The sequence below is a fragment of the Oncorhynchus nerka genome, linkage group LG21 (genome assembly GCF_034236695.1).
Source record: "Oncorhynchus nerka isolate Pitt River linkage group LG21, Oner_Uvic_2.0, whole genome shotgun sequence".
In the NCBI taxonomy this organism is placed as follows: domain Eukaryota; kingdom Metazoa; phylum Chordata; class Actinopteri; order Salmoniformes; family Salmonidae; genus Oncorhynchus; species Oncorhynchus nerka.
The window spans coordinates 11,775,533-11,800,688 of NC_088416.1; the positions used below are offsets into that span (position 1 = coordinate 11,775,533).

At 41.7% G+C, this 25,156-nt stretch overlaps 2 protein-coding genes across 2 annotated transcripts in view; one reads left to right on the forward strand and one right to left on the reverse strand.

The window, feature by feature from the left end:
- LOC115103918 (nidogen-1-like) overlaps nucleotides 1-18,487 on the forward strand; it is an 81,143-nt gene extending 62,656 nt beyond the window's left edge. Inside the window, exons 15-20 of the mRNA XM_029624977.2 lie at nucleotides 70-196; nucleotides 6,044-6,215; nucleotides 8,094-8,251; nucleotides 9,097-9,220; nucleotides 11,427-11,539; nucleotides 16,914-18,487. Coding sequence (XP_029480837.1) covers nucleotides 70-196; nucleotides 6,044-6,215; nucleotides 8,094-8,251; nucleotides 9,097-9,220; nucleotides 11,427-11,539; nucleotides 16,914-17,032 — 813 coding nt within the window. The 3' untranslated portion in view covers nucleotides 17,033-18,487. The remainder of the gene's footprint in view (nucleotides 1-69; nucleotides 197-6,043; nucleotides 6,216-8,093; nucleotides 8,252-9,096; nucleotides 9,221-11,426; nucleotides 11,540-16,913) is intronic.
- The window catches only part of LOC115103919 (complement C3-like), a 46,956-nt gene continuing 40,246 nt past the window's right edge, over nucleotides 18,447-25,156 (reverse strand). The window contains exons 35-41 of the mRNA XM_029624978.2: nucleotides 24,838-24,927; nucleotides 24,601-24,706; nucleotides 24,185-24,274; nucleotides 23,662-23,745; nucleotides 23,418-23,501; nucleotides 21,987-22,122; nucleotides 18,447-19,185 (exon numbers count right to left, since the gene is read on the reverse strand). Of these exons, the coding sequence (XP_029480838.1) occupies nucleotides 19,035-19,185; nucleotides 21,987-22,122; nucleotides 23,418-23,501; nucleotides 23,662-23,745; nucleotides 24,185-24,274; nucleotides 24,601-24,706; nucleotides 24,838-24,927 (741 nt within the window). The 3' untranslated portion in view covers nucleotides 18,447-19,034. The remainder of the gene's footprint in view (nucleotides 19,186-21,986; nucleotides 22,123-23,417; nucleotides 23,502-23,661; nucleotides 23,746-24,184; nucleotides 24,275-24,600; nucleotides 24,707-24,837; nucleotides 24,928-25,156) is intronic.

A 25,156-nucleotide genomic window follows, 5' to 3' on the forward strand; every position in this document is an offset into this window, starting at 1 on the left:
TTTGTATCTGTCCCGATCTAAATGAACCATAAATCAATAAAACCCTCTGTCTCTATCTGTTGCTTCCAGGACAGAGTGGCGATCGCTGTGGCCTACGACTGTGTGGAGAAGATGGTGTACTGGACAGACATCACAGGGCCCTCCATCAGCAAGGCCAGCCTAGAGGGAGGAGACACCATCTCTCTCATCACAACAGGTGAGCAGTACACAGGTCTCAGGTCAGCCTGGAGGGAGGAGACACCATCTCTCTCGTTACAAAAGGTGAGCTGTTCACAGGTCTGAGGTCAGCCTGTAGGAAAAAGACACCATTTCTCTCGTCACAACCGCTTTATTACACAGGTCTCAGGCCAGTCTGGAGGGAGGAGACACAATCTCTCTCGTCACAACAGGTGAGCGGTACACTGGTCTGAGATCAGCTCAAACCTAGCTAGCATGGTCCATGAAACGCATCAAGAATAATAATAGTTAACTTTTCATTTATCATGTTTTATTTCTCATGGATTTCTCATAATTGACTTATGTGTATACATGTAAAGCCTTTATAAAGGCTTATTCATTAAATATAATGTGTAAACAAAAAACAAAAGTTCCATCAATTTCATCTTTTGACATGTGTGAAACAACACGGACAAATGACAGATTGTGATCCATTGTCTTGGTAGTCTTTCAATGTACTGTCACGAACGTCGTAGTGAGGAGACCAAAGCGCAGCGCGATGTGAATACATCCTTTTAATGATAGATGAAAAAAACACGAAGTACACTAAACAAACAAAATATCAAAACGACCGTGACCGCTATAAACACTGAGTGCAAACATGCAACCTTTCATAGACATAGATAATAACCCACGAAATACCCAAAGAAGATGGCTGCCTAAATATGGTTCCCAACCAGACAACGATAAACACCTGCCCCTAATTGAGAACCAATCTAGGCAACCATAGACATATATAAACACCTAGATGGTAAACAACCCCATAAACCTACAAAACCCCTAGACAGTACAAAACCACATACATCACCATTGTCACACCCTGACCTAACCAAAACAATAAAGAAAACAAAGAATACTCAGGTCAGGGTGTGACAGTACCCCCTCACAAAGGTGCGGACTCCGGACGCAAAACCTAATCTAAAGGGGAGGGTCCGGGTGGGCCTTTTTCACAGCGGCGGCTCGGGTGCAGGACGTGGACCCCGCTCTACCTCAGTCTCGGCCCACTTAGGTGGCGCCTCTGGAGCGGGGACCCTCGCAGCGGGCCCCAGACTGAAGATCATCGTAGAGGGCGTCACTGGACTGAGAAGCGGCTCTGGCAGCTCCGGACAGGAGGGAGATTCCAGCATCGCCGGCGTGACAGGCGGCATCGGCAGCTCCTGGTTGGCTGACGGCTCTGGCGGCTCCTGGCTGGCTGACGCCTCTGGCGGCTCAGGACAGGAAGGAGACTCTGGCGGCTCAGGACAGGAGGGAGACTCTGGCGGCTCAGGACAGGAGGGAGACTCTGGCGGCTCAGGACAGGAGGGAGACTCTGGCGGCTCAGGACAGAAGGGAGACTCTGGCGGCTCAGGACAGGAGGGAGACTCTGGCGGCTCAGGACAGGAGGGAGACTCTGGCGGCTCAGGACAGGAGGGAGACTCTGGCGGCTCAGGACAGGAGGGAGACTCTGGCGGCTCAGGACAGGAGGGAGACTCTGGCGGCTCAGGACAGGAGGGAGACTCTGGCGGCTCAGGACAGGAGGGAGACTCTGGCGGCTCAGGACAGCAGCCCGTCGTAGGAGGTTCCGGTCTACGGCCCGTCGTAGGAGGTTCCGGTCTGCGGCCCGTCGTAGGAGGTTCCGGTCTACGGCCCGTCGTAGGAGGTTCCGGTCTGCAGCCCGTCGTAGGAGGTTCCGGTCTGCGGCCCGTCGTAGGGGGTTCCGGTCTGTAGACTGTTGCCGGACACTCTGGACTGGGTACTGTTGCCGGACGCTCTGGACTGGGTACTGTAGCCGGACGCTCTTGACTGGGTACTGTTGCCGGACGCTCTGGACTGGGTACTGTAGCCGGACGCTCTGGACTGGGTACTGTTGCCGGACGCTCTGGACTGGGTACTGTAGCCGGACGCTCTGGGCTGGGTACTATTGCCGGACGCTCTGGACTGGGAACTGTTGCCGGACGCTCTGGACTGGGTACTGTTGCCAAACGCTCTGGACTGGCGAGGCGCACTGTAGGCCTGATGCGTGGTGCCGGCACTGGTGATTCTGGGCCGAGGACACGCACCTCAGGGCGAGTGCAGGGAGAAGGAACAGGGCGTACTGAACTGCCGAGTCGCACTATAGACCTGGTGTGTGGTGCCGGCCCTGGAGGTACCGGGCTGGGGACACGCACCTCAGGGCGAGTGCGGGGAGAAGGAACAGGGCGTACTGAACTGCCAAGTCGCACTATAGACCTGGTGTGTGGTGCCGGCCCTGGAGGTACCGGGCTGGGGACACGCACCTCAGGGCGAGTGCAAGGAGCAAGAACAGGGAGTAATGGACCTTGGAGGCGCACTGGTGGCCTGATGCGTGGTGCCCCTCACTGGTGGTACCGGGCTGGAGACACGCACCTCAGGGCGAGTGCGGGGAGGAGGAACAGGGCGTACAGGGCTCTGGAGATGCACAGGAAGCCTGGTGCGTGGTGTTGGCACTGGTGGTACTGGGCTGGGGACACGCACCTCAGGGCGAGTGCGGGGAACAGGCACAGGACGTACTGGGCTGTGGAGGCGTACTGGACGTCTGGAGTGTAAAGCTGACAGAACCCGTCCTGGTTTGATGCTCATTCTAGCCCGGCCAATGCGAGGAGCTGGAATATAGCGCACCGGGCTAGAGATGCGCACTGGACACTACGTGCGCATCTCTGCATAACACGGTGCCTGACCAGTTACACACTCCCCACGGTAAGCACGAGGATTTGGCTCAGGTCTCCTACCTGACTTAGCCAATCTCCTTGTGTGCTCCCCCAAAAAACATTTATTGTGGCTGCCTCTCGGGCTTCCGTGCTAGCCGTGTACCCTTATATCTTCGCCGTTCCTCCATTCTCCTGTATCCCTCCTCGCACTGTTCCAAAGAATCCCATGCAGGCTCTGGCACTCTCCCTGGATCAATCGACCAACTCTCAATATCCTCCCAGGTTGTTACCCATTAGTCCTTCTCCCGGGTCCATTTCTCCATTAAGCGCTGTTCCTCCCAATCACGCTGTTTGGTCCTTTTAAGGTGGGTTATTCTGTCACGTTCGTCGTAGTGAGGAGACCAAAGCGCAGCGTGATGTGAATATATCTTCTATTTATTCATGAAGACGAACACTAAACAAACTATACAAAATAACAAAACGACCGTGAAGCTATCTTACAAAAGTGCAGACACAGGCAACTACACATAGACATAGATAATAACCCACGAAATACCCAAAGAAGATGGCGGCCTAAATATCATTCCCAATCAGAGACAACGATAAACACCTGCCTCTATTTGAGAACCAATCTAGGCAACTATAGACATATATAAACACCTAGATGGTAAACAACCCCATAAACCTACAAAACCCCTAGACAGTACAAAAACCACATATATCACCCATGTCACACCCTGACCTAACCACCCTGACCTAACCAAAACAATAAAATAAATCAAGGAAAATGTATGGAGTAAAAAGTACAATATTTTCTTAAGGAATGTAGTGAAGTAAAAGTAAAAGTAGTCAAAAATATACATAGTAAAGTACAGATACCCCAAAAAATGACTTAAGTAGTACTTTAAATTATTTTTCCTTAAGTACTTTACACCACTGCTTTCCAACAAGTAAGTCAAATGTCTGCCCTGCTAGAGCTGACCCGGTCCTGAAACACATTGCATGTAACACTCACTACCGAGTTCCAAACTGCCTCTGGAAGCAACGTCAGCACAAGAACTGTTCGTTAAGGACCTTCAATAAATGGGTTTCCATGGCCGAGCAGCTGCATACAAGCCTAAGATCACCATGCGCAATGCCAAGCGTCGGCTGGAGTGGTGTAAAGCTCGCCGCCATTGGACTCTGGAGCAGTGAAAATGCATTCTCTGGAGTGAGGAATCATTTTTCACCATCTGGCAGTCCTGATGGACGAATACCCGCCTGAATGCATAGTGCCAACTGTAAAGTTTGGTGGAGGATGAATAATGGTCTGGGGCTGTTTTTCATGGTTCAGGCTCCTTAGTTCCAGTGAAGCATACAACAGCATACAATGACATGCTAGACGATTCTGTGCTTCCAACTTTGTGGCAAAGTTTGGGGAAGGCTCTTTCCTGTTTCAGTATGACAATGCCCCCATGCACAGAGAATGATGCTAGTACATCTAAATGCTAGTATAACCAAGTGCAGCTCTTCAACTGCCCACACCCTCCCGCCTGACTAGCATAACTACTCTGGACGGTTCTGACCTAGAATATGTGGACAACTACAAATACCTAGGTGTCTGGTTAGACTGTAAACTCTCCTTCCAGACTCACATTAAACATATCCAATCCAAATGTAAATCTAGAATCATCTTCCTATTTCGCCACAAAGCCTCCTTCACTCACGCTGCCAAACATACCCTCGTAAAACTGACTATCCTACCGATCCTTGACTTCGGCGATGTCATTTACAAAATAGCCCCCAACACTCTACTCTGCAAACGGGATGCAGTCTATCACAGTGCCATCCGTTTTATCACCAAAGCCCCATATACCACCCACCACTGCGACCTGTATGCTCTCGTTGGCTGGCCCTCACTCTCACTACATATCTGTCACCAAACTCACTGGCTCCAGGTCATCTATAATTCTTTGCTAGGTAAAGCCCCGCCTTATCTCAGCTCACTGGTCACCATAGCAACACCCACCCGTAGCACTCGCTCCAGCAGGTATATTGCACTGGTCATCCCCAAAGCCAACACTTCCTTTGTCCGCCTTTCCTTACAGTTCTCTGCTGACTGGAACGAATTGCAAAAATCTCTGAAGCTGGAGTCTTATATCTCCCTCTCCAACTTTAAGCATCAGCTGTCTGAGCAGCTTACCGATCACTGTACCTGTACAAAGCCAATCTGTAAATAGCACACCCGACTAACTCTTCCCCATATTATTACTTGCCCTCTTGCTCTTGTTGCACCACTGTATCTCTACTTGCATAGCATCATCTGCACATCTATCACTCCAGTATTAATGCTAAATTGTAATTATTTTTGCCTCTAGGACCTATTTATTGCCTACCTCCCTACTCTTCTACATTTGCACACACTGTACATAGATTTTTCTATTTTTCTTTTATTTTGTGTTATCGACTGTATGTTTATTTATGTGTAACTCTGTGTTGTTGTTTTTGTCGCACTACTTTGCTTTATCTTGGCCAGGTCGCAGTTGTAAATGAGAACTTGTTCCCAACTGGCATACCTGGTTAAATAAAGGTGAAAAAAAGGTCCATACTGAAATGATTTTTTGAGATCGGTGTGGAAGAACTTGACTGGCCTGCACAGAGCCCTGAACTCAACCCCATCGAATGGCTTTGGGATGAATTGGAACGCCAACTGCGAGCCAGCTCTAATCACCCAACATCAGTGCCCAACCTCACTAATGCTCTTGTGGCAGAACGGAAGCAAGCAATGTTCCAAAATCTAGTGGAAAGCCTTCCCAGAACAGTGGAGTCTTTTAAAGCAGCAATGGGGGCTCCAACGCCATATTAATGTCCATGATTTTGGAATGAGATGTTCGACGAGCAAGTGTCCACATACTTCTGGTCATGTATTGTATAACTCCCAGGGATGGAAATAAAGCTAACCTAAGGATAGTATTTTTCATATTGGGCTTATAGGAAATGTGCCCAACTAGCTCGCTGGCTAGTGATTTTTTTCTTCTTAAATGTCCCACAGATTTTGGACCCGGGCTTGTAGGAATTGCGGTCTATTCGCCTGGCGGGCCAGTGCTCAAAATCCTTAAATTCTATCCCTGATAACCCTCATACAAAATCTGTAGTTTCTGTCTGAACTAGGCGTAACGATATCCTCCTTTTCTCTTCCTCAGACCTGGAGAGCCCAGAGGGTTTGGCTATCGACCACCTGGCCCGGCTAATGTTCTGGACGGACTCCATGAAGGACAGGATTGAGGTGGCCAAACTGGACGGAAGCCAGCGCCGTGTTCTCTTTGACACCGACCTGGTCAACCCCCGGCCCATCGTCGCTGACCCCTCCTATGGGTACGTGTCTTTGGACAATGTCTGACTGATTCCTTTGATGCAAATTTGTGATTAAATAAGCAGTTAATTCTTTGTGCTGAATATATATTGTCCTTAACCGCTAAGGCCTGAATGATTTTGCTAGCGAATCTGTCAGGTTAGCCTTTTCATGGTTTAGATAGCACGTAGGTACAGTGGGGCAAAAAAGTATTTAGTCAGCCACCAATTGTGCAAGTTCTCCCACTTAAAAAGATGAGAGAGGCCTGTAATGTTCATCATAGGTACACTTCAACTATGACAGACAAAATGAGAAATAAAAATCCAGAAAATCACATTGTAGGATTTTTAATGAATTTATTTGCAAATTATGGTGGAAAATAGATATTTGGTCACCTACAAACAAGCAAGATTTCTGGCTCTCACAGAACTGTAACTTCTTCTTTAAGAGGCTCCTCTGTCCTCCACTCGTTACCTGTATTAATGGCACCTGTTTGAACTTGTTATCAGTATAAAAGACACCTGTCCACAACCTCAAACAGTCACACTCAACTCCACTATGGCCAAGACCAAAGAGCTGTCACCAGAAACAAAATTGTAGACCTGCACCAGGCTGGGAAGACTGAATCTGCAATAGGTAAGCAGCTTGGTTTGAAGAAATCAACTGTGGGAGCAATTATTAGGAAATGGAAGACATACAAGACCACTGATAATCTCCCTCGATCTGGGGCTCCACGCAAGATCTCACCCCGTGGGGTCAAAATGATCACAAGAACGGTGAGCAAAAATCCCAGAACCATACTGGGGACCTAGTGAATGACCTGCAGAGATCTGGGACCAAAGTAACAAAGCCTACCATCAGTAACACACTACGCCGTCAGGGACTCAAATCCTGCAGTGCCAGACGTGTCCCCCTGCTTAAGCCAGTACATGTCCAGGCCCGTCTGAAGTTTGCTAGAGAGCATTTGGATGATCCAGAAGAAGATTGGGAGAATGTCATATGGTCAGATGAAACCAAAATATAACTTTTTGGTAAAAATTCAACTTGTCGTGTTTGGAGGACAAAGAATGCAGAGTTACATCCAAAGAACACCATACCTACTGTGAAGCATGGGGGTGGAAACATCATGCTTTGGGGCTGTTTTTCTGCAAAGGGACCAGGACGACAGATCCGTGTAAAGGAAAGAATGAATGGGGCCATGTATTGTGAGATTTTGAGTGAAAACCTCCTTCCATCAGCAAGGGCATTGAAGATGAAACGTGGCTGGGTCTTTCAGCATGACAATGATCCCAAACACACCGCCCGGGCAACGAAGGAGTGGCTTCGTAAGAAGCATTTCAAGGTCCTGGAGTGGCCTAGCCAGTCTCCAGATCTCAACCCCATAGAAAATCTTTGGATGGAGTTGAAAGTCTGTGTTGCCCAGCAACAGCCCCAAAACATCACTTCTCTAGAGGAGATCTGCATGGAGGAATGGAGCAAAATACCAGCAACAGTGTGTGAAAACCTTGTGAAGACTTACAGAAAACGTTTGACCTCTGTCATTGCCAACAAAGGGTATATAACAAAGTATTGAGATAAACTTTTGTTATTGACCAAATACTTATTTTCCACCATAATTTGCAAATGAATTCATTAAGAATCCTACAATGTGATTTTCTGGAAAGAAAATTCTCATTTTGTCTGTCATAGTTGAAGTGTACCTATGATGAAAATTACATATTTTTAAGTGGGAGTACTTGCACAATTGGTGGCTGACTAAATACTTTTTTGCCCCACTGTAGGTTTGACGTAGGGTTGACAACACAAATCACTGGTGCTGTGTTCCTTTTTAAAGCTGTTGGTTTAAAAATATGGTTCTAAGCATTGTGACAGGAACATGTTTTCTATGGCTTGTTGTCCAGACGACTCTACTGGGCAGACTGGAACAGAGACGGGCCCAAGATCGAGATGTCCAACATGGATGGAACCGACAGGACAGTCTTGGTTAAGGACGACCTGGGGCTGCCCAACGGCCTGACATACGACCCTGAGAGCCAGCAACTGTGCTGGGCCGATGCCGGTAAGAGGCTACGCTAAACATGCAGACACAATCTGTAAAAAGCTTTGTTAAACATGCTTACACTATTGATGCTGTTAAGAAGGTGTGCTAAACATGCTAACACTAGTGATGCTAGTAAGAAGCTATGCTAAACATGCTAACCCTATTGATACAGGTGAAGACGCTACACTAAACATGCTAACACTATTGATATTGTGAGCTAAACATGCTATGTAGCAATCCATGGGAAAATCCCACTGTACTGAGACAGTTCAGATGACTCAGTTAGTTGGAGCATGGTGCTAGCCAGTGGTGGATAAAGTACTGTATTGTCATACTTGAGTAAAAGTAAGGATACCTTAATAGAAAATGACTCAAGTAAAAGTGAAAGTCACCCACTTCAGTAAAAAAAGTAAAAGTATAAATAATTTAAAATTCCTTATATTAAGCAAACCAAGACGGCACTATATTATTTTTTTATTTTTTATTTTTGGACACTCAGACATAATTTACCAATGAAGCATGTGTGTTTAGTGAGTCCGCCAGATCAGAGGCATAAGGGATGACCAGGGATGTTTTCTTGCATATATTGGACCATTTTCCTGTGCAAAGCATTCAAAATTGAACGAGTACTTTTGGGTAGCAGGGAAAATGTATGGAGTAAAAAGTACATTATTTTCTTTAGGAATGTAGTGAAGTAAAAGTAAAAGTTGTCAAAAATGTAAATAGTAAAGTAAAGGACAGAACCCCAAAAAACTACTTAAGTCGTACTTTTTAAAGTATTTTTACTTAAGTACTTTACACCACTGGTGCTCACAGCAGGGATGTTGGTTTGACTGCTGCATGTTTAAAAAATTTTTTTACAGGTACTCGTAAGGTACAGTGTATGGACCCCAACAGTAGGAACCGTAGGACTATTGTGGAGGGGATTCAGTATCCTTTCGCCATCGTATCCCATGGGAGGAACCTTTACTACACTGACTGGAGAAGGTATGATGACCTGGGACCGGTTTCCCAAAAGCATCTTAAGGCTAAATTCATCGTTTGAACCTTGGTAGGAGCTTCGTTAAATCTCCAAGCTGTTTCCCAAAACTATTGTTACTAAAGTTGCTCTTGAAAATGCTTGTTATTTACAGACTGCCCTTCTGTAGATTATCCTACTATACACATACAATCTCTGCTATACATAGAATCAAGATGTTCAGGCCTATCTGTCTCTCTGTGACTGACGATAAGTGCAGAATGAAGTTGACCAGAAATACAAAGTCGCCAATGTCTTTGCAATTGTTACAAACAAGTGAAGGTGCTTCAAATTAAAACATGACTGCATTAAAATAGAAATACAGTAGGTCTAGAACTATAGGCTTCTAATTATTTATATATATATATATATATTTAAATCATATACAAATAAATTCCATATCAATAATTTGAGTTCTAATTTGCTAATTGTCGGCTACTGTCTGTAATTTTTGCCTAAAGATATTTAATGATCTGTCATAATAACCTTTCATACCTGCTGTAAGCTGTGTACATGACGAATACAATTTGATTTGTTTAATTCATTCATTAATTCATACACACCTATTTCATGAGCATGCATCCATTTCCCGTTACTTAAAATGCTCAGATTTGTATACACCAGGTCAGTATATTGCCCATTTTCAAAAGGTTCATGAAAATAAATCAAAAACCCTGGCAATGAATGATAGAAAGGATTATTGTCATGTAGAATGTATTTTTTTCACGGCAGTCAATAGAGTAAGAGCCTTCATTAGATGTGTAGTCGACTTCAAAGTTATGAGTATGAGGTGTATGCTCTCTTTCTTCATAGCCATTTGAAAGAGTACTATTTATTTAAAAACGCGACTGTCTCATAAATGTCCACATTTGTTTAATGACAATGTTTATTTGATGTGACCAATGGTGAAAAAAGTACACAATTGTCATACTTGAGTAAAAGTAAATATACCTTAAAACATATTCGGGATCGGTTTCCCTTCCACGGGACGGCTGAGCTAACGTAGGCTAATGCGATTAGCATGAGGTTGTAAGTAACAAGAGAATTTCCCAGGACATAGACATATCTGATATTGTCAGAAAGCTTAAATTCTTGTTAATCTAACTGCACTGTCCAATTTACAGTAGCTATTACAGTGGAAGAATACAATGCTATTGTCTGAAGAGAGTGCCTAATTTTGAACATTACAATTTATTAATAAACAAATTAGGCACATTTGGGCAGTCTTGAAACAACATTTTGAACAGAAATGCAATGGTTCATTGGATCAGCCTAAAACTTTACACATGCACTGCTGCCATCTAGTGGCCAAAATCTAAATTCCACCTGGGCTGGAATAATACATTTAGGTCTTTCTCTTGCATTTCAAAGATGATGGTAAGAAGAATGTTTTTTTCTCCTTTGTATAATTTTTTACCAGATCTATTGTGTTATATTATCCTACATCCCTTTCACATTTCCACAAACTTCAAAGGGTTTCCTTTCAAATAGTACCAAGAATATGCATATCCTTGCTTCAGGGCCTGAGCTACAGGCAGTAAGATTTGGGTACGTAATTTTAGGCAAACATTTTTTTTTAAAGGGATTTATTAATAGAAAATGAGTCAAGTAAAAGTGAGTTGGCCAGTAAAATACTACTTAAGTAAAAATCTAAAGGTATTTGGTTTTAATTATACTTAAGTATCAAAAGTAAAAGTAGAAGTATAAATGATTTCAAATTCCTTATATTAAGCAAACTAGACGGCACCATTTTCTTTTTTCTTTACAGATTCCCAGGGGATCACTCCAACACTCAGACAGCATTTACAAACTAAGCATTTGTGTTTAGTGAGTCTGCCAGGTCAGAGGCAGTAGAGATGACCAGGGATGTTCTCTTGATAAGTGTGTGAATTGGACTACTTTTCTGTCCTGCTAACCATTCAAAAAGTAACAAGTATTTTTGGGTGTCAGGTAAATGTATGGAGTAAAAGTAGATCATGTTCTTTAGTTATGTAGTGAAGTAAAAGTTGTTAAATATGATTAGTAAAGTATTGTACAGATACCCCCCAAAATGTACAGCTTTAAAGTATTATTACTTAAGTACTTTATAGCACTGGGCATGGCTCAAACGTTGGTCCCGAGGGGGCCCAGCGAATGTTTAGAAAATGCTCTGATAATGTCGTTTGCTGTTGCCAGGGAGGCGGTGGTAGCCGTGGACCGCACAACGGACAGAGAGACGGACGAGTTTCTGCCACAGAAGCGTTCACGAGTGTACGGCATTGCCACGACCCCAACTCAATGCCCACAAGGTAAGCCTCCTCACACTTCCTCACTCTCTCAATAGCCTTGGTTTGCATCCCACATGGCACCCTATAGGCTCTGGTCAAAATAAGTACACTACATAAGGAATAGGGTACCATTTGGAGATAGTCTAGGTCAGTGGTCACCCACCTTTTCTGAGTCAAGATCACTTTCGTAGTCGAAAGCAAGCCGAGATCCACCACTCTGATTTTTTTTAAACATGACTTAAAAAATATAACATTAACCTAATAAAAACAGTTCTGTAGGAATGAGGTTTGTGCAGTAGTCCTAATACATTATCACAGCATATTGGCTATATGCCTGGCCTGCCAATATTGTCATTCTCAGACCATATTATATTTCAAAACTCGAGCTTTGATAATAAAATAGATCAGTTGGTGTAGCGCTTGCAAGGCACAGCTGAGCATAAATGTAAATCATTCGCTGGACTGATTATAGGTACCTGCATCTGATGGTCATAATGCTTTCAAGACTGGTAACTCTGGAAAAAAAAGGTCCAATTATGACATCGGTGAACATCAGGTCGGAAAGATCTAGAAAAAGAGACCAGCGTTTCCGAGTTGGATGGCAGGTCAAATAAAAAATGTTCAGTCGGATCTTGTTTTTTTCTTCAGATTTGCCATTTGTCTTGAACGCACTGAAGTTGGAAGACTTCCGAGTTCCCAGTTGTTTTGAACATGGCATTAGCCTCAGCAGAGGGTCTGCCTCTCATGGTCCCTCCTTCCTGTCCTCTGAGGCTGACCAGAGAGACGGGACACAGTCTTCCACCTGATGGCGAAACTCGAGTCACACTGCATCTGCCTCAGGCACAAATTCCTGTTTTTCCTATGACCCGAGAAAGTGAAATACTCCTTGATATTAAAACAGACACGACAAGCTGCTAATAGTAATCAAAACGCAGGGCTATCGATACACCTGGCTACTCATTCATTGCAGCTACAGCGCGAGTGGAAGTAGAGAGAAGCACGTTTTATGTTTTGTAACAGTGTTGAATAAAAACAGTGCCAACAGTGCTGAATAAAACTCAGACGTGAACTCACTCATAAAAACAGTGTTAACAGTGCTGAATAAAACTCAGACGTGAACTCACTCATAAAAACAGTGTTAACAGTGCTGAATAAAACTCAGACGTGAACTCACTCATAAAAACAGTGTTAACAGTGCTGAATAAAACTCAGACGTGAACTCACTCATAAAAACAGTGTTAACAGTGCTGAATAAAACTCAGACGTGAACTCACTCATAAAAACAGTGTTAACAGTGCTGAATAAAACTCAGACGTGAACTCACTCATAAAAACAGTGTTAACAGTGCTGAATAAAACTCAGACGTGAACTCACTCATAAAAACAGTGTTAACAGTGCTGAATAAAACTCAGACGTGAACTCACTCATAAAAACAGTGTTAACAGTGCTGAATAAAACTCAGACGTGAACTCACTCATAAAAACAGTGTTAACAGTGCTGAATAAAACTCAGACGTGAACTCACTCATAAAAACAGCCGCTCTTTGCTGTGTTATTTGACAGTCTCTCTGGTCATGGTTTTAAAAGTCATGAAACCTCTCATAGGCTAGGGTCGTGGAAGCTGTAGGTAGGCACAGTGATTTGAGCTATCCAATTGGCCAACGCAGTTGGCACACTCAATTTCGTCAGAGATCTCCTGGTCCACAGGGTAGGCAGTTTGCCTTTTCAGACAAATTAAATGGTTCAAAATAGGAACACTTTGTATCCCGGTGCGCAGGGCTTCTGAATCAAGTGCACCTGCCGCCAACAGCGCAACACAAAAAAAAGGGACCCTTTATGCCTTTATCGTCGGCTTTTCTCCAGAAATGTTTGGCGATCGACTGGTTAGTGACCACTGGTGTAGGTCTATACAATAAACACACACGCACGTGATCTGAATGTATGTTCAATTCTATTCCATGGAATTGATCCCAACTCTAACGGTTGTGGTTCTGGACTAGTTATATAGCACTGAAGCAGAATTAGTCAAGTTGGATACATAGCTTTAAATACGCAGCTGTACATGGATACATCTGAGAGTCTCATAATTGTAACGTTACAGCTGGCTATGCAGAGGTTCACTTTACTCAGCAACCGCCCGATTTCCCCCCTTCCTACATATATATCCTCACATGGTCTGGATGTAATTACTCGGGTCGGGCGGAATGTCTGCCATGTTCATACATCTGGGCTCCCTCTGGATTTATCTGGTCTGATCCCATCCACCATGGGGATCTGTTCTTACTTTCTGGCCTTAATTTGTGTACAGTATGAGTGGTATAGTAAGTACTTATAGTATAGTTGGCTATGTGCTGTAGATCGCCTAATGAGTGTCGACGAACGGTGGCCAATCAACATGCAGAATTGTCGTGAAATGACGGCCGATGTTGAAAAAGAAAAATGATGCCCGATGTTGTGTGATTAAAGGCTTTAGGATGGTGAACCGCCAGCCAACTGCTTTTAACCATTCATCAAGACAGTCTTTTTCAAATTTGGATTCAAGGGGTTTTAGGTTTAGACATACAGCAGTCCCTGCCTTACATTAAAGCTAATGCAGAGGTACAAATGGTTGGGTTAGGGTTAGGGCTTACAAACTATTACGGACTACGAAGGGAAGCACAGCTGCAAGCTGTATTTACATTACAAAAAAAATTGATTGTGACTTTTTATCAAATGGATCAGAAAATAATGCCAAAATAATTTATAAATAAATACCTGAAATATACAGTTGAAGTTGGAAGTTTACATACACCTTAGCCATATACATTTAAACTCAGTTTTTCACCATTTCTGACATTTAATCAGAGTAAAAATTCCCTGTCTTAGGTCAGTTAGGATCACCACTTTATTTTAAGAATGTGAAATGTCAGAATAATAGTAGAGAAAATTATTTATTTCAACTTTTATTTCTATCATCACATTCCCAGTGGGTCAGAAGTTTACATACAGTCAGTTAGTATTTGGTAGCATTGCCTTTAAATTGTTTAATGTGGGTCAAACATTTTGGGTAGCCTTCCACAAGCTTCCCACAATAAGTTGGGTAAATTTGGGCCCCTTCCTCCTGACAGAGCTGCTGTAACTGAGTCAGGTTTGTAGGTCTCCTTGCTCGCACACGCTTTTTCAGTTCTGCCCACAAATTTTCTATTGGATTGAGGCCAGGGCTTCGCAATGGCCACTCCAATACCTTGACTTTGTTGTCCTTAAGCCATTTTGCCACAACTTTGGAAGTATGCTTGGGGTCATTATCCATTTGGAAGACCCATTTGCGACCAAGCTTTAACTTCCTGACTAATTTCATCAGATGTTGTGAATATATCCACATAATTTTCCGTCCTCATGATGCCATCTATTTTGTGAAGTGCACCAGTCCCTCCTGCAGCAAAGCACACCACAACATGATGCTGCCACCCCCGTACTTCACGGTTGGGATGGTGTTCTTCTGCTTGCAAACCTCCTCCTTTTCCCTCCAAACATAACGATGGCCATTATGGCCAAACAGTTCTATTTTTGTTTCATTAGACCAGAGAACATTTCTCCAAAAAGTCTGGAAAAAATTGTGGTTTTGGAGCAGTAGCTTCTTCCTTGCTGAGCGGCCTTTCAGGTTATGTTGATAGAGGACTAATTTTTACTGTGGATATAGATTCCTTTGTACCTGTTTCCTCCAGCATCTTCACAAGGTCCTTTGCTGTTGTTCTGGGAATGATTTGCACTTTTCGCAACGCGTCTCCTTCCTGAGCGGTATGACGGCTGCGTGGTCCCATGGTGTTTATACTTGCGTACTATTGTTTGTACCTTTAGGCGTTTGGAAATTGCTCCCAAGGATGAATCAGACTTGTAGAGGTATACCATTTTTTTCTGGGGTCTTGATTTCTTTTGATTGAAGTACACCTCCAATTGACTGAAAATATTTAAATTAGCCTGTCAGAAACTTCTAAAACCATGACAATATTTCTGTAATTTTCCAAGCTGTTTAAAGGCACAGTCAACTTAGTGTATGTAAACTTCTGACCCACTGGAATTTTGATACAGTGAAGTGAAATAATCTGTCTGTAAACAATTGTTGGAAAAATGACTTGTCTCATGCACAAAGTAGATGTCCTAACCGACTTGCCATAACTATAGTTTCTTAACAAGACATTTTTGGAATGGTTGAAAAACGAGTTTTAATGACTCCAACCTAAGTGTTTGTAAACTTCCGACTTCAACTGTACATATTACCTCAATTACCTTGAATAACCGGTGCCCCCGCACATTGTACCGGAACCCCCTGTGTATAGGCTCGCTACTGTTATTTTATTGTTGCTCCTTAATTATTTGTTATATTTCTATTTTTATTTCATTTTCTTTCTTTAAAGGATCGGACCCTTTTTTTCAATTTTCGCCTAAAATGACATACCCAAATCTAGCTGCTTCATGCTTCAAAACCTGAAGCATGGATATGCGTATTCTTGAAACCATTTTAAAGGAAACACTTTGAAGTTTATGGAAATGTTCAATTCATGTAGGAGAATGTAACACATTAGATCTGATAAAACATATATATATTTTTTTACCATCATTTTTGAAATGCAAGGGAAAGGCCATAATGTATTATTCCAGCCGAGGCGCAATTTAGATTTTGGCCACTAGATGGCAACAGCGTATGTGCAACATTTTAGGCTGATCCAAAGAACCATTGCATTTCTGTATAAAAAAAGATGTATAAAGACTGCCTAAATGTGCCTAATTGGTTTATTAATACATTTCAAGTTCATAACTGTGCACTCTCAAACAATAGCATGGTATTGTTTCACTGTAATAGCTACTGTAAATTGGACAGTGCAGTTAGCTTAAATTCTTGTTAATCTTTCTGCCAATATCAGATATGTCTATGTCCTGGGAAATGTTCTTGTTACGTACAACCTCATGATAATCACATTAGCCTATGTTAGCTCAACCGTCCTGATGGGGACCCACCGATCCTGTAGAGGTTTTAATAATAGAGCTCTCAGTCTGGTTTACATTACTGCATAATCAAGACCGCAGGACCAAGAACAGTGTAAATCTGTTCTGGCAGTCTTTTTCAAAGTACTCTGGGTGTCTGAAACACTCCTAGAGCATACAGTGAATGTTTTTTGTGTGTGTGAAATGTCACATGTTATCAATTAAACAGTTTTTAGTGTACGAGTATGTAGCTGTGTATGTTGTTATAGCACTGTGAATATCCCTACTGCTGCTTTTGGTGGGGTTTGCTCTTATTCTTATTCAGACCACATGTAGTGTGCATTTGATATCAAAGTACAATTTAAAGTACAATTGTGCCAAATGGCTAGAAACTCCTGTAAATGATGGTAATGTTATCCAAATATCTTCCACAGCATATAACTACTGCTCGAACAACGGAGGCTGTTCACACCTTTGTCTACCTCGCCGCGGCGGCTTCACCTGCCGGTGCCCAGACGTGGTGGACGGAAGCTGTGTAGAGAGGAACTTGTGAGGACTGAAGAGAGATCAGTAGATTCTCCTGCTAACTGCACAAAAGGAGTTGTGACACGTGTGCCTTCCAACTTTCCTCTTTAGAGGAAGAAAGATAAGCTGCATCCGGCTGCCTGTTGCTCTGTGGCCCAAATCCATTCAGATCGCTAGGCCTCTATTGCTCAGTTCCTTGTTGATTTCCCTCTGGCAGATCTAAGAGGATTGGGTAGTTTGTAAGGATATGATAGGGATCTCTACTGTAGTTCTCTGGTTGGTTAGGTGGAGTTGCTATCCTATTGCTTCCACCTCTCTAGTCCTTTGACGTTGTTACTGTGTGTATTTGAAACCTCACAAATTATTTTGGCATTATTTTCTGATCCATTTATTTGATAAAAAGTCACATTGTATTTTTTTGTAATGTAAATAAATACCTGAAATATACAGTTGAAGTCAGAAGTTTACATACACCTTAGCCAAATACATTTAAACTCACAATTCCTGACATTTAATCCCAGTAAAAATTCCCTGTTTTAGGTCAGTTAGGATCACCACTTTATTTTAGGAATGTGAAATGTCAGAATAATAGTAGAGAGAAGGATTTATTTCATCTCTAGGAGACAACGCGTCTCCTTCCTGAGCAGTATGGCGGCTGCTCGGTCCCATGGTGTTTATACTTGCGTACTATTGTTTGTACAGATGAACGTGGTATCTTCAGGGTTTTGGAAATTGCTCCCAAGTATGAACCAGACTTGTGGAGGTCTACAATTTTTTTTCTGAGGTCTTGGCTGATTTCTTTTGATTTTCCCATGATGACAAGCAAAGGGGCACTGAGTTGGAAGGTAGGCCTTGAAATACATCCACAGGTACACCTCCAATTGACTCAAATGATGTCAATTCGCCTATCAGAAGCTTCTAAAGCCATGACATAATTTTCTGGAATTTTCCAAGCTGTTTAAAGGCACAGTCAACTTAGTGTATGCAAACTTTGAAATTGTGATACAGTGAATTATAAGTGAAATAATCTGTCTGTAAACAATTGTTGGAATTTTTTTTTGTGTCTTGCACAAAGTAGATGTCCTAACCGACTTGCCAAGACTACAGTTTGTTAACAAAACATTTGTGGAGTAGTTGAAAACTAGTTTTAATGACTCCAACCTAAATGTATGTACATTTCTGACTTCAACTGTAGACCTATTATCTGAAGTACACCTTTCCAGTGGTGTGCTTGATGAACAGTTATAGCTGATTACTACTGTGAAGGTGTTTAACTGCCACAAGCCTATCTGGAGAGAAGTTGGCCCAGTGCCTTTTGATGACCTCATTCTCCCCATAAGAGGGTTGACAGCCCACCATAGGAGTGTTACATAAGGTTAATGCATGTACTGTGTGTGCAGCTGTGCGGCGACTGTGGGAAAAAATAGGACATTTACAATCTGTACAGCTGTCCTATTAAACTTTTTATTTTTATTTTTTACAAGTTTGGTGTACATTGTCTTTGTTCTTGTTAGTACAGTAACATGTTAGTTATCAGGAAGCTATTTGTCTTTTTTGAAGGCATACAGTAACGTTAATAACAGTTTGTGGTTTGTGAATTCACACATTGTCATTTGTATATGCATTACATTTCTAAAAGATCTCAAAATGAACTGTGGCGAATGCAACATCTCTGGCCACAGCCTAAGTAAGTAAGCCTTGTCTGAGCCAGAACAGCCAATAGGGCAGAAACCCATCTCCTGTGTCTGTAGCGTGAGGCAGCTTGATGTACAAATACACCTATCGACAGAATGCTAGTCAATCAAAGGGCTGGACCATAAATTCATCTCCTTAATTCTGAGTGCAAAGCAGTGGCATCGGTCCCATTTTGTAAGTCTTTGGTCTGACTCGACAGGCGATTGAAACAAACAAAAGCATTTTCATTGACAAGTAATAGTGCTAATTTAGGCTACATTTGGTACAAAGACATTCTTGTGCAAGGAATAAAATGACTGTGTCAAATGAAAAGAACAGAATAACACATGTTCACTCTAGTGTACACATCCTTCGCTTTGCATTTCGTGAACAAAGTCATTGATTTCCAAACATCTTTTCCTGGTATTTTCCTGACCCTGCATATTGCACTCATCACTTGTGGGCCAGTATTCGATCCATGTCCGCTCACCCAATACATAGTCGAATCTAGAAACAAAGACATAGCTCTTAGCAGGGTTTGCGGTCTAGTAGTGTGATGGAAATATAGTTACAGTTAATAAAATAGCTCATTTATAGCTTTTACTTCAAGGATGAAATCAATGAATAACTCCATATTTGGCTTGATGTTACTTAAAGGTGATTTGGCCATTCACATCCCCCCCATCTCTTCCATTGATTGTTAGCTAGCGGTGGCTAAAGTAAGTTTGTAATGGCTGTTTAATGAAAAAACAACCATTGATTACAGTTTTTCCTGGCCCATAGACTGCTTTAAGGTTGAAGAACCATCTAACATCAAGTTGTAAATACTGAACTACTCCTTTAAAGCTGATACTGCATTCCATTGTTTGTTTACAGTTTTCCAACTGCTTACACACAAAATCTTTTCATGTCACACGATTTTTGAAACCTCTCACTCAAAGTGCAAAACTACACACCAAATATCCAAAACCATAAGCTATTTCTCAGCGTTTGACTCAGTTGTCAATTGCATAAAACACTTTTTTCAAAACACTACACATAATTATCTACCTAAAACACAAAAATCGAACAGGAATTGACTTGCTTTCCTTTTCCAAACACAACCAATCAAAATGCTACACTTATTCACCAGGTCACACACACACACTCCTCACATGTGCAAACACTAATAGCTTAACTGATCACTAACCAATCACTGCTTTACTGTAGTATAGGCCTATAAATAGGTCAAAGGTCAGATTACCTGTTTTGAACAATGGATGCCAACAATGGACAGAGAGTAGGAGGGAGAGGAAGAGGACGAGGGCAAAGAAGAGAAGGAGAGCCATCTCTGATGAGAGCCATCTCTAATGAGATTAGGGCAAAACTTGTTGATCATGTGATCAACCATGGTTTGACCGAGAGAGGCTGGACTGAGAGTCTAGCCCAACTTGAGTCGATTTACAGTGGCGTCCATAATTCGAACCTTCAGAAATGAGAACAGGTATGCAACTATCTAATGACTATTTTAGCATTACAGCAATGTACTGTAAAATACGTACGACTGCATAGTATTGCATAAACATTTGTAACTCTAAGCCATCCATTTACTGCACTGCATTGAATGAATAAGGTTGGTTATCATGCTGTACTACATTTTGTACATTGTTTACAGTTCCTATGCTGAACACATACTGTGTTTGAATTCTTTACAGAGTGGAAAGGCAAAGACATCATGGAGGACGAGGACGCTTGTTTACAGATGTACAAGAGACTGCAATTATAAATATGATCTATGTGGGGACATAGAGGTTGCCTCTGTCCAAGGTTGGATAAGCCATGCTAGGAGATATTTCCCTCGATGTTTGGCAAGAGAAAACGTATCCTGTGATGTGGACAAAGTATTGTGACCAGACTCAGGCCGGAGAAGAGCTGAAGCATAGCTTAGCACTGGTGACCCCCCCCTCCCCACCAATTCCTGGACTGACCCCCCCCCCCCGGGACCCCACACACACAAATTGTGTTCTTTACTGTATTCTAAAGAATATACTTTTGGTTTACATATGTTTATGGTTTTGTTGTATGCTACTGTATACAACAGTAATGTTTGGCCTAATAAATATTTTCTGTTTCTACATTGCATTGGTGTTTACAGTGTACTTGTTACCCCGCTCAGCAGGTTACTTTAACTGTAGAACATTGTATTGAAATATAGATATAAGCCTATGAAAGACCAGAGAGCTTTAGATTTAAAACAACAGTGTTTACATGGTATATCCAAAAATGTACTATTATGAAAGCAGAGTTTGCCATTTGATGCAAGTGCTTCATTCTGACATGTGTTTATGGCATTTTGAATGCAGTGTTACATTTTGAAGGAGATGTGAGGCATTTTGCATTTTGTGTGTGCAGTTTTGGGAATTGTGTGTAGAGTTTTGAAAAAAAGGAGACAGTTTTGAAAACTTGTGTAAAGCAGTTGGAAAAAAACTGTAATCTGATCTACACTTGAAAGGTTTTAATCAGGAATCTGAATCCACAATGTGGTTTCAATACAGCGCCCCCTGTTGGTCATCCAGGGTTTATACATATTGACTAGAACTCACAACCATTCAACAGTATGAGCCATCTGTTTTAGACCACACCACCAATCAGTCAGTGTTTGGGAAAAAATACAACAAGTTCACATGACCACCATTGTCATCTATTTCTTCTTAGGATGTAGCTACAACTATGAATGTATAATCCTCATAGTTTACATGTTTTTTGTCAAATGCGTAGATGTGTATGAAATGGTAAGCAAAAACATAGAATTTATGTCCATATGGGGAAATGCACCTTACTTTCTTTTGAATTTTGTGTAACGTCAGTAGTCTAGTCAAGGTAGCATCATGCTAAATATATTGGCACACTCCACTTACCAAGATCATTTCCAAATAAGGCAGGCTTTCACCTGCTTTTATAGTAAGACTTCAGGTGGAACCACCCAGCACATCTAGAAGGGAGTGTATTTCATACAGAACCCCTCCCTTGAAATGACGTAGAGGCACCTTCTCAAGGTGCCTTTACATTATGATTTCATTGGTACCGCTAGGGGCGAAAATAGCTAGATTTACTACTAAAATACCAAAACATATCACTTTTGCAACGAACGGTCAAACTGAAGACCAGAATAGATGCGTATCACTATAACTGAGCCTAAAATGTCTGGTTTTTGATTAAAAAACATATGTTCATGAAAGTTGCTTTTTGAAAAAATATGAGCCGTGGGCAAGATTTCTCTTCAAAACCCTTTTGAAACGAGCGTAATGAAATGATGAGACATTTCTTACCCGTGACCACTCTGGATTAGATCTGCAGTGTCTCCGATGAGCAGGTAGCTCTGGCCTTCTTTCAGATCTAGTGCCTCTCTACAGGAGGGGTGGGCCAGGAACAAGCGTTTTCCCCCTTCTAACACACGGTCAGTGCCTAAAGAGAAATGAAACATTAACGTTGATCTCATTTGTAAAGAACTTTGGTTTGAAACTTTCTGGAAAAAAAGAGTGGCTTGCAAAACAAAAAACATTTGCATTTGTGTGCAAAACCATATTGTGTTTCTAGGGAATATTTGGGTCGCTTCACAAATAGATTGCCTTTTATATACTTCAGACATTATGCGTGTACATGTTGATAAAACAGTTGATTTACCAGTTGGACCACAAACATCTATGCTCTAACTAAACCATGTTAAAAAATTCCAATAGCTGTCTGTTTTTATTCAAGTAAGTGATTTGTTTTCTCTGAAAATCCCCATTTTGGCATGTCCCACATCATGTCAACTTCTCTGGAAAATTTTAACCCACATAACCCCAAGATTTTCACAAGTTTTCACCATCATTGTGAAGCCCTATTTACTTTGTTACTTTGGTAAAGTCATTTCTGAAGATGTTTACTTATTTCATGTGATTAGTGATTCATTTTTTTTTTTTTTTTTTTTTTTCTCTACTGTGTTATTGACTTGTTAATTGTTTACTCCATGTGTAACTCTGTGTTGTCTGTTCACTCTGCTATGCTTTATCTTGGCCAGGTCGCAGTTGCAAATGAGAACCTGTTCTCAACTAGCCTACCTGGTTAAATAAAGGTGAAATAAAAAATAAAAAATAAAAAAAATTAACAGTTGTCCCTCAGTTTTTGCTAAAGAAACATTGAACATTTAATAGTCAAATCAAAATGTACAAGCAGGTGAGCTGGCCGTTTTCTGGTGTTTAATTGTGGAAAACTGAGCACATTAAACATAACAAGTCAACCCTGTTACTCATCGATAGGAAGGCTAGAAATATTTTAACAAGTGAAATATTTGTATTAAGCTTGCATTCAATTGCCCCTCTCTGTTGCACACTACAAGCTTCCATTTCCCCAGTCAGAAGGGAAGTTATGGTTGATTCAAGATGAAATCGTCAACACTGTTATGATCAACCCTGTCACTATAGTAATTTCTTTTAAATAAACCTCTTGAGATTGGGAAACATGTTTTTATGAATTTGATCAGAATGTGAAAATTAGGTGAAAAATTCAAAATATATATTTTTGACAAATTACACTACCCAATGATAGGCATTCTATTTGAGGAATGACACATTTGTGTTGAAGTGAGAGGAGCATTTGAAAATGTTAAAAAAATATCAACTGCCACTGATTATACACATAGTCCTACTCCATTATAATCCAGCAGTGAATGATTCTCGTTTGGGAACTCCGGACTAAACATTAAGGACTTATCCTACCTTCTTTAATAATCATTTTTATTTCCATGAGGTATGTGTCGGTGTAGGACTCCAGTGTTGCATTGACCATGGAGGCTTTGAAAACTGTGAAAAAAAGACAGTCATATGAATAAATTAACATATCATTTTGTTCAATTTAATAAAAACCTGTGTTGTGTCCAGTAGGGAGAAAACACAAATGGTCCCATTGCAAAGCACTTTGTGTCATACTACTGAACACAATTGTCTGCCTCAACAGACTTACCATAATCCATACGAGCTTCGCAGGCTTTGTCCAACAATTTTATTTCACTCACGTCTCCAAGTTTCTTCTGGTAGCTACAGCTCTCTATGAAAGAAAGGTCATGTGTATGAACATTTCAAAGTAACCAGACAATCTATGTAGTGAGGACAGTATTACTTTGGCATTCAGAATATTAACATTAGGCTAAAATTCAGAACATGTTTTGTGCGAACATTCCACTCCTTGTACTCTGTGTCATTGCCAAACATGGCATTGTACTCCGTGTCATTGTTTGGCATGACAAGGAGTCGCAAGGAGTTGAAAGATGACAGAAACAGACTGGTTCCCAGGCAACATTAACATATCATTGTACAGGCAAAATGATCATTCGATGTGAAAATGTTACACAACATTTAGGTTTTTCCTGAACATTGAATGGATGATGGAGGGATTTTTGACAATAGTAAAAGGATCAGAGTAGAGTAAGCTGATCCTATTACTGCAACTACTTTTTGGCAGCAATTTGGTCACCGAGGCATGGTACCTTCAGCACAACGGCACACATCATCTCGACAAAGCCGGTTCAGGGTTCCATCCTTCTTCAATGGGTGGTAGAACTTCACACAGCGGTTCTCTAAAATGACAAAAGTCCCTATTCAAAACAATTTCTTCTGTGTGTTGGCATTTCTAGTGAATGCATTGTAGTCTATGAGGTACATGTGAGTATTTGTGCTTATATCAGACCTGGGTTCAACTAGTTTTTCATTTTCTTTCAAATACTTTGAGTGTTTGATTGAGCCTCCCTGGAATACCAGATGGGCAGGGTTTATACTTTTGGGAATATTCCATTGGCTCCATTCCACCAGACAAGCTGAATCAAGCACAGGTTAAGTATTTTATAGAAAGGTACATTCTATTTAAACCAGGTCTGGTTCATCTCACCTCTCAAATAAAGCATACCTTGAGCATAGTATTCATAAACGGTGACCCCGACAGGTTGAAGCAGACCTACATCTTGTACCTTGTGTATTCTGAACGCCACTTTGTCTGGTAGTTTAAAAGATACCTTAATTGATACCGGAGATATAGTGAAAGTTGAATAATACAATTAAGTTACATCATTGTAAACATGTCACTGTCACTGAGCAGAAGAAAGTCATTTCAATACCAGTGTGGCATGCAGTCACAAACAGATACCTGGTCAAGATAGATGATGAGGGAGCCCCTCTCAGACAACTTTTGGTCCATTTCAAACTTCTGAATGTACTTTTCCCTCCCGGTTGACAACTGCAAGCAAAAACACAAGAGTGAACTTTGAACCATTAATGTTTATTGTATTATCCACAAAAAAAATCTGAAATTAAGAAAAACTGTGTTTGGCAATGCTGTGCTAAGAAGTGTTCATCCAGGTTGAGGGATTAAGAGTATTGCCATAACTACACCAGAGCTCACACTGGTGAGGTTAGCATAGGGCTAACATGTGCCAGGTTATCTGATGGGACCAACTACAATGTAG